The sequence below is a fragment of the Hippoglossus stenolepis genome, chromosome 22 (genome assembly GCF_022539355.2).
Source record: "Hippoglossus stenolepis isolate QCI-W04-F060 chromosome 22, HSTE1.2, whole genome shotgun sequence".
Taxonomy (NCBI): Eukaryota; Metazoa; Chordata; class Actinopteri; order Pleuronectiformes; family Pleuronectidae; genus Hippoglossus; species Hippoglossus stenolepis.
In genome coordinates this window covers 13644027-13654078 of record NC_061504.1, presented here as the reverse complement: position 1 = coordinate 13654078, position 10052 = coordinate 13644027, and the positions used below count along the sequence as shown (strand labels likewise).

Sequence of the window (10052 nt, the reverse complement as noted above, 5' to 3'; positions counted from 1 at the left end):
TGAATAATACCTGGAAGGATTTTCCATCCATCTCAGAAGCTCATTTTGCCTTTTGTGAACCGTGGCTAACACAAGGTTGTTTTAATACTGATATCTGCTACTACACATATATATATATATATATGTATAAACATAACCACATTTGGGTATTTATACAAACCAAATAGGGTCACTTCATTTATATCTTCTACAATACTGTGTAACCTTAAAGTTTTATTACACCGGCCATCGTTAACTATCTGACTTTTTTACCAAACTTGTCTCTATTCATAATATAATATAATATAATATAATATAATATAATATAATATAATATAATATAATATAATATAATATGATGAAGCACAAACTTTCTTTCAGGACATGTGTTTTTTAACATGATGTTTCCGTACGTGCTCTACATTAACTACAGGAAATTTAAAAAGCGATATCATACAAATATTTTGGAAACATAGTTTATTCAACTGTGTTCGGTTTCCTCACAGAAAAAAAAATCCAAGAGCAGTAACTGAGTCAAAGGCCACATGAGAAATCACGATGACAAGACAAACCTGAACAAAATGTCATTTTCTCAGAACATGAATTCAATCAGCACGACCGTGTCGCCAAGTTGACTTTGTGTTCTTCTTCTTCTTCTTTTAAAAAAAAGCATTTATCAACTGCAAAAAACACCTTAACTGCAAAAGCTGTAGTTTATTATCAAAGAATGGTACCATGGGATGCATGCAAGAAATGCAAATGTTGTATACAAAGCAGCGATGTGCATGACAGGGGACAGCGAGGAGTTAAAGTCACACGAAGAAACAATCTGACTCGTGATTTCTGAAAGATAAAAGAGACATTCAGTGAGAGGATGTGTTTTTGAGGTCAACGCCAGTGTTACTTGTGTCATTCATTCCATTTCCAACACCAGAAACATGAAAATCCTGCTTTAGTTCAGGGTTTGAAGTGATTCCCAAAAGACACCACAGGAAAGATGATCACTCAAGTCAATCACTGGGACTCATTTGCATCAAGGTATCGAGTTTTAAGTTGGTAAATATTGACAGACAAGGAGTTAACGCTGGAATTTCCCCCCCCAAAAAAATCCTGTAAGATGCTGAAAATTCAACTGCAACTATTTTACAATTTGATCATCATTTCTCCCCAAAGGCATTAAACACTGAGTACACAATCCTCATTATAGCTGGTCCTTTGCACAGCAATGGATTCATCATTGTACCCATATTATATTCTACATGCTAAACACTGGAACGTACAAGACGGACAACAAAATGACAACTGAAAAGAGACTGTGGAGAACGTTAGCCGCTGCTTACTCCGTTAAATCTCAATTCGAATACAAGTTAGGAATGTTTAAAGTGTGTGTTTCTAATCAAAGCATATACATTGATTTCTATTTATACAACTTTTTCGTAATTTACTTTTTATATTGGTTTTTTTTGAAGTTTTTGACTCAAAATTATTTTCCAATTTGCCCAGCTTTAGATTTGTTGAAGATTCGTGTGTATTGAATGGATGAAGATACCATATAATACCCTGGATTTGAATCATATCATAAAGGGCACAGATTGGAGGGAGGTCCTTAATGAAACATGATATCTGAAGCTTGGCGCAGGCAGTTGACAGCGTCGGGGGGCATGTTGCTGTGTGTGACGTTGTTGCCGTCCAGACGCAGATGCTTCAGATGGGAAAACGTGATGTAATCGACGAACTTGCAGAAACTTGTCATGTCGATCTCTGCAGAGAATGAAACATAGAGGGAAAGTTATGGAAGTTGGTAGAAAAACAAAATTCTTTGTTAAATACCTCTTGAAAACCTTATGCTCAGAGTTAAAGGTGCCATGGTGAGTTTTTGACCACTAGTAGCGCTAAAGAGCAATGTTTTCCCAAGCGGGTCCTTGTTTTGATAACTTACCTTGAACTCGGCCACATATAAGTTTATCCAATCAAATGTGATTTAGGCTAAACCCGACCATCATACAAAACCACACTGGACCATTAGCTTGTGTGTAGCTCAGTAATGTTAGCAAAAACTATACTACTGCATTTTACAATGTTTGCTCAGAGAAAGTTTTCCCACATATTCTGTTCCCTTTGCAAATATCTGTCATTGATGAAGCTAAAGATTCTCTAACTTCCATTTCACTGTGACTTTGAGAAAACTCCGCAAGGCACCTCTGGGAAAAGACATTTTGAGGCAAATATCTGAAAATGCTGTTTACTGCCACTCACTGCTGATGTCGTTGGCCTGAAGGTAGTATTGCTCCAGCTGACTGTTGATCTCAGGGATGGACTGCAGCTTGTTGAACGACAGGTCCAGCTCCAGCAGTGACGTCACATTGAAAACTCCGGCAGGGATCCCAGCGTCGGCCAGCTTGTTGTGGGAGATCCTTAGGTACCGCAGCGACGGCAGCTTGTTCAGGTATCCGGCTCCAACACTGTCAATGTCGTTGTAGTCAGCATAGAGGATTTCCAGTGAACTGGGGACACCGGCTGGCAGCTTCTTCAGCTTGTTGTGGCTCACATCCAGGGACAGCAGCTTCTTCAGCCCTTTGAAAGCCCCAGAGACGGCATCAGAGGTGAGCTGATTGTGCTGAAGGTTGATGGAGGTCAAATTCTCTTTGTCGGACAGAAGTCCAGAGGGGAACTTGGACAACTTGTTATTCATCATCTTCAGCTCTTCGAGGGCCTTTGAGGGAGGGATGATTGGCTCTTCGAGGTTGTTGTAGCTGAAATACAGCTTCTCCAGGCCAGTGAGTTTGTCGATTGTTCCCTTTGCTATTTTAGCATTAGTGATCTGGTTGTTGTCAAGTATGAGCCAGCGAAGTTCCGCAGTAACGTTATCAAACACTCCAGCCTTGATCTCTTCAATCTGGTTGTTCTGGAGGTACAGGTACTTGATGCCTGATGGGACTACGGGAACGAACTTGAGCTTGCGGTTGTCACAATACATGGCAGAGGGGAAGAGGATGGGGCACTCGCATTCTTGATGACAGTTGGGCCCTGAGGGTCCCAGCATGGAAACAGGCTGGTAGTCGTCTTCATAATACTGGCACAGGGCCACACTGACCAGTACAGCCAACAGGGGTAAACGAAGAGGAGACATGGCTCCTGGGGATCCAACAAACAGAGACGAGGGGAAAGCAGGGAAACAGAAAGATTAGTTAGAGGTTGGAGTTGCCAAGAGCAACACAATTCAATAAACTCCTAATCCTAAAACAAACACATCAGTCATGATTAAATAGGAAATATAAACTCATTTTCAAACTGACATGACAAAAAGGATGTCAGTCCTGCCCCCATCCCCGACACAAACCATACCCCCTGCCACACCCACTCTCCTGAGTGTTAGTGTCTATAATCAATCAAGAGTTCATGTCAACCGATTTCTTGATTCAGTTGTTTGTGTCAAGCCACATCATTGAAGCTTGGACCAAAATCATCTTGATTGATTTCTACATAAACCACCAATGGGAACAATGCAGATGTTTCAATGATGCACAAAACACAAACAGTAATAAATATAATAGAAATCTTAAAGATGTGTTTAAGATTTGAAACAGTAAAAAAAGTGCATGAGGAACTAAATCCAGACCTAGTTCTGGATCGTGGCTGTTCAAAATCCACCATGCAGACAATGCATAACGAGAATAATGAATTCCAGATCCATGAAAAATGCAGACAGACACTGGATCCAAGTGCAACAGATTATTTTCCATGACTGAAGTTACCTAAAAGCCTTGAAAGAGTCATTAAGAAGCCGCTTTAGATCCATGTAAACATGTAAGATTCAGGCAAATACATCGTTGTTGATTTTCTTAATTCAATATGCAAACTATAAAGCTTGTTTTTTTGTTCCATGCATTAGTATTCGAGCCACCTCTGCTGTAGCACTAGCCCATGCCCATCTCATAACCCCATCCGGAAAACAGAAATAAAGAGGAATAATCCAACAGGAAATCACAAAGCCTTGCCACCAGATGCAAGCTTACCTGAGCTTCTCTCTGTTTGTGTGTGTGGGGTGGAGGGCCAGGAGGTAAGAACAGTGTGGTGTTCAAAAACTGGAGGTCTCTGGAGAAAAACACAGAGGGAAAGAGGGAGAGAGGGGGAGGAGAGAGAGAGAGAGAGAGAGAGAGAGAGAGAGAGAGAGAGAGAGGGGTAGATGGAGAGACAGAAAAGGGAAAAACAGAGGAGGTGGGAGGAGAGGAGGTTTCTGCTTCCTGGAGTTGGTCAAGTCGTCATATCAATCGAAGGTGACATCAGTGTCTGGGGAGCATCATCCCAAAAACTGTGGTAACTAACCTGGAGCAGGTGCAACAGGACTCGGGGATATTTAACCTCTAAATATGTATAGAGGCTGATGTTTCCTCCGCCCTTTCCTCACTTTCACAAATCAGCTTCTTCCTTTAATTGTCCTCCCGACAAAGTGTTTGCAAGTTCACCTTGGCGCTGGGTAGACGGCGCATGGAAAAGTCTAAACAGCAGGGGAAGCTATGTGTGGAAAAAATTGTGAAAATTATCTCTGGCAGCCATTTGGGCCAGACGCCGGTTATGGAGAAGACTAAATTCAATCGTGCCTGCTGGGCTGTGAATAAGGCTTCGGAAAATCTGACGGAAAAAAGGTTCCGAGACGGCCAGAGAGTTCTTACATAACCCTTGAAGCAAACATCTTCTTTTCTACTGTTTTTGACGAATGCATGGCAGAAAGGTGGGAGGTTGAAGCAGATCCAATTGATCCCACATGTTTGTGCTACGAATTGTTCCTCTTTTCAGTCTTGCACCCTCACATTTTCTTGCCCATGCACTTAAAAGCCCTGCAATCATCCAGTTCTACAGTAAGCAAGTAGTCAGGCAAATGGATACAACTGACAAGGGGTGGGGTTCTACTTATCTGTAAGATGGAGTTGAAGAAGAATGGAGTAGGGGGGAGAAAATGGCCAAATGTTTCTGCCATTTGCTGGTGGACATCCATCAAGCCGTCGGAGCATGCTGGGAATTGACGGCTGGATTTAATTGGTCGCAGTGCGGTCTGTTACTCTACTCACATACCACACTAAGAGACCATCTTGTGGAAAACCTTCATTCCTCACATTCTAACTCAGATAAATCTGATTTCCCAGCACATGTAGGAGGGAAAATGTCTTGATTGTTGCACATTTTTCTTTTTCTCCCACACCAAAGTAATTTGAGCCGTTCAATTCCCTTTCCAGAAATTGTTATGTCCAATTCTTGCATCTGAAAGGTCATCTCACCTCTTTTCACTGAGAAACAACTGCAGCCAAGTCATACATCTAAAGAAGCTCTCAGCTTAACAAAAGAGAAGAGGAATGTGGAACAACTGTTAACCTTTCTGTGACTAGATCATCTGCATCTTAATCTGAATCTGTGGAACTCAACTCTGACCCAAAATTGATGGAAACAATCAAGTCTTTGTAGATTTCAGGGTTGACTTCAAGTTTGTCCCAAGCGAACGTGAATCCTTCAGCGGAACAGAGGAGTGGTTTGCTACTAACTTTCTGCAGCTTGGCCGCCAGCATAGCTAGTTCGTTAGCTCCAGCACGATTCTGCTCTTAATGAATCCTGGGATACGTTTGGCCTGGGAAGGATCCACCCATTGGAAACCTTCAAGGAACCTTGGATAAAGCCTGGTCACGCTGCTGTGACGCATCAGTCTTCAAACGCAGCCTTCTTAGGACGCGGCCCCTGAACTGGGACACAGCTCTGGTGTCATGTAGGGACGTGCAGCACAGGTGGCTTGTTAAATTTCCCTTTTTCTTTAGATATGGTCCCTCTTTTGTCTGAAAGGCCGACATCTTTATGCACTGCAGTTCTTCTTCATGACATCTTCACAAGAGATGTGGGGAAAGAGAAGCCAGATGTGCTACGTCTGCGATGCAGGTGTTGCATAATGCTTCATAACACATGGTACATTTGTGCTGTTCTGCATGTTATCCAATAGATGCCCCTTTTTTCACAAGCTTCATGTAGATGTCCCATTTAACCGATATCTCCTCGACTGCACTGATTCATGGTTTAAATTCAAAGCATATTTTTTCCATAATTTGCATTAATGGTCACACTATCCTCTTCATACGGGCAAAGGTTGGACAAACCCCCTCAGAAACATCTGCTCCTTTGTTCCCGGACACAATTGCCCTTCGTCAGCAAACAGCCCAAAACATTTATTTGGTTGAGGTTGGTGTGTTGTCACCTCCGTTAAAAACCAGTTTCCCCGTGAACCCAGACTCAAGCTGTTCCAGACGGCTATGGAAAACAAACATTCTGTCATTTTGCTTAGTCACAGTGCTTTGTGTTGATGTCTCGTGCTCTCGTGTCCTTTCCATTCGACCAGATGGCAGACGTCGACTTTCTTTCAGATTTCTTTTCCAGATACTTTGTTTGCACTTAACCGTAACGTTGTGTAATTCTCCTCTAAGTGTGAGAGGTTATAATAACGCAATGTCGCAAATCACTTGATCAGTATCTGGTGAAGAAAAAAGAAACAGCTTTTTATGACACTATGTGGGTTCAGTGATGTGAGTTTTTCTTACTTTTTAGTTTAGAAGAATTTATTTATGTAGCTTTTGACCATAACAGCGAGATTGAGCAACAAAGCAGGAAATGCTTGAAACTCACTGGTAGTTTTCAGACAGTAAGAGCATTTATTATTGGTGTAATGTGGATTTTGATGGTGAAGTAACGCTGTATCCTTATTTCCAGTAGCCTAATACAAGGTGCTGTATTTTTTCACACTAGTTTTGTATTTGAATATTTTTTAAGCTGTGTCGAGATTCCGAAGCGATTTAGTTACAGAAACAATCCTTTTTCAAGGCCCAAGGATCTTATTTTGAAACATGAGACAGGTCATGTTCATCATCAGAAGCATGAATGGCTGAAAATACGTCAAGTGAGACGAGATGCGTCAACACAAAACATCGAAATCGTACAGAGGGAAAAATTATCGTACAAATACGATTATTATCGTACATCTGGCAACACTGTATAGAGTAGATGGACAACATGACAGCAAAGTGAAGCCATCATCTGGATCGCCCCCTGGTGGCTGGCTACAGTATAGGTCATTATTGTTGCTCTCTCCATGTTAGCAGATGGGACATGGGCCAAACTAAAAAAGTTTAAGTGCACAAAATACATTTTTCCAAAGATGGTTTCTGTCATTTAGACACTGATTTATGTTCAAGAGTCTGTTGTTGCACTAATTTTGGTTGTAATTATTTTTTGGCACTATAAAAAGGGGGTGAAATGTCATATATGAAAATCTGTGATGCACAAACTCTGGCTACGAATTACGTCATGATCACAAGATGGCTGCTCCTATATACGGGGAATTTAGGCTTCATTTTTGTACAGTGGGAGAAGGTGAAGATGCGTCGTCCATCTTTATTTACAATCAACTAGCTCAGCCGAATAATGGGGCTAATGTTAGCATAATTAGCTAAGTAACTAATTATCTATAAGTAGTCATATTTTCCAATAAAGGTGATCAGTTGCTGGGTAGAAATTAGTTTTTGTTCACCTCTGTTTTTAATAAAAAAAAATCTGTCTTCTTCTGTATGAGAAGGGGTTCTTCAAAAACAACATCTGATGTTTTTAACTTCAAGCTTTGGCTCTTTCTTTCCTTCAAGTGAGTGACATCATCCTTCCTGCGTGATTTACAGCACAAGTAGCAGCACTGCATATATCACGCCGTAAATCAAAGATGAAAAATGAAAGGCAAGAACTGGCACACGAGTCGATCTGGCACGTGTGAAAGTGCAGCACAAACCATCGTCCCTGCCACACGGAGGAAAAAACTTTACAACTGAGACACTCGTGCACAGGCTCCGACAGAGGTACACAGATGGAGATCCAAGCAAGCATATTAGCAAACAGGGATATTCTTGGACGTCTTGGCACGGACACACAGAAGCTTCTAATAAAATCTCAGACGTCGCCCAGACACCACCTTCTGTTCCCACCATGCGGTCGTGTGGTAAGCGCTGCTTAGAGCTCTCATCCCCGCGCAGGCCCGGGTGATTCTCTCACCTGGTCGCATTGGCTCCCATGTGCCGCGAGAGTCAACCGGCACCGAGGAGATCCGCTCAAGGCTTCACTGCCGCCTGAGTCACATAGTCCTCCATGTATCTGTCTGCCAGGCGATCGGAGTGTGTTGACATTTTCAAACGTGAACTGTAAACCTACCTCTTCAGTCGGGCTTCTGACGAACAACCTTTTAGACATTTTTAGTTTTTATTTATTTACAGTTCACTCTCTGTTCACATCATTAACGACTTTCACTTATTCTTTACTGTATCAGTTTTATCTCAACTTCTGTTTAACTCTATTTTATTTAGTTTTTATTGCCCATTATTATTATTATATTATAAATTATTCTATTTATTTAATTTAAATTTTACTGCATGTATTTATCTCAAATAGTTGTTTTAATTGTTTCCTCTCTTGCTTGGTTTTTTTTTCATACATTTGTCTTATTCTCATACTGTCAATCATATGTGGAGCACTTTGAAATGCACTAACCTGCATGAAAGCTGCTACATAAATAAAGTTTGATTTGATATAGTTCTTAATTATGGGTCTACTGGACCAGCTACCGTGTAGAAAGTGAATATAATCCCACGTGTGTGTGTGCGTAGACTGTGTTTGGTCCATGTCAGGAGTCGCAGATTGAAATAACCTGCTCTGCACATTTTGCTTTCCGCAGAGATCTCAGCACTCAGGGTTTGACTTGGTGAAGCAGCTCCGGTTACGTTGGTTGCATAACGTGCCACAAGGCAGCAACTTAACGTAGGGACACACTCTCATGTGCACGTTAAACAGTTAAATCACAACACACACAGACAGTGGCACGGAGCCTAAAGCTATAACTCCAAGTGCTCATGGTGCAGCAGATCAGACCAGGGGGTCAAGCTGCATTGAGAGAGAGAGAGAGAGAGAGCGTAGAAATAAGAAGTACTGATGAACACCACCAGGGGGCAACAGATTGAAGTGCAGTCATGGCTCTGAGGTGCTGGGATCAGCTCCAGAGCTCAAACACTGAAGCTTTTCAGTCTGAAAAACAACACACAAGACCTGAGTCATATCAGAGGCCGAGGAGCCGGAGACAGACTCTTAAACGTTCCTGTTCCTTAATATGTTTTATTGTTGGTCACTTAATTCCCCACATTCAAGTGAAAAGTCCTGAGTGAGAATTAAGAGAATCTAATGCAATTTACAGTTTTCAAATATTGTTTAAAAATAGTTATATATACATTTAAGACACCTGATGAATGAGGATTTGATAATCAATGAATTATTGTGATACTGGTTCTTATGCACTGAGAGATGTAAATAAGTGAGTAATGTGCAGTCATGTGTATCCTTCCTTTACATCACAGCATGTACAGCAAACCCTGATCTGACCTAATTCTAGTTTTAAGTGCTTGAATTACAGTGTTTCTATCCTTTTATTTATTCCTATATAACTTTCACTCACATATTTTTACTTTGTAACTATGTTTTCAGAAGTGCTATATAAAGTATTATATATTATTTCATTATATATTTTACTATTATTATAGGCTCACCTTCAGCTTATTCCTTTTTGTGTCAATTTATTTATTTCTGTTATTATATACACAAACTATACTAATAAATACATACATAAATACATAAATATAATAGTAACAATAATAAATAATAATAGAGAAATATCTATCATGAGAATATTCTCACATTTGTGTTTAAAAGGATTAAATTAAAAAATAAAATATGTATGGGCTGGATTGATGATAAAAAAGTTGAAAATAAATCAATGATATAAACACATTTTTTCACTCTTGAGATTCCATACCATACAGTTAAGTATGAGAATAATGTCAAAGGGGACAAAGTGAGAAACTAAATCTTTACGATCATTGATCATTAAACTATACAACGTATTTCAGACGTCTCAACCACCACACGTCTCCGGGTGGTGGTTTTTTCTTTAACCATAACGTTTCCCATTACAGTAACGTAAATGACTGAAGGGCTTTAAATCACTGGTGGCC

At 40.5% G+C, this 10052-nt stretch overlaps 1 protein-coding gene across 1 annotated transcript; it reads right to left on the bottom strand.

Annotated features, from left to right (window-relative positions):
* Positions 1 to 441: 441 nt before the first annotated feature.
* Positions 442 to 4149, bottom strand: lum (lumican). Its single transcript, XM_035147477.2, has 3 exons — positions 3996 to 4149; positions 2236 to 3114; positions 442 to 1740 (listed from the first exon to the last, which is right to left on the bottom strand). The coding sequence occupies exons 2-3, from the start codon at positions 3107 to 3109 to the stop codon at positions 1586 to 1588; spliced, it is 1029 nt and encodes a 342-aa protein (XP_035003368.1). The 5' UTR covers positions 3110 to 3114; positions 3996 to 4149; the 3' UTR covers positions 442 to 1585.
* Positions 4150 to 10052: the final 5903 nt, after the last annotated feature.

Excerpts from the sequence above, each read along its gene's own strand:
- lum (XM_035147477.2), bottom strand. The coding sequence starts at position 3,109 with ATGTCTCCTCTTCGTTTACCCCTGTTGGCTGTACTGGTCAGTGTGGCC. Across the intron at positions 1,741-2,235 it reads TCAGGCCAACGACATCAGCA|AGATCGACATGACAAGTTTC; the intron begins GTGAGTGGCAGT and ends CATTCTCTGCAG.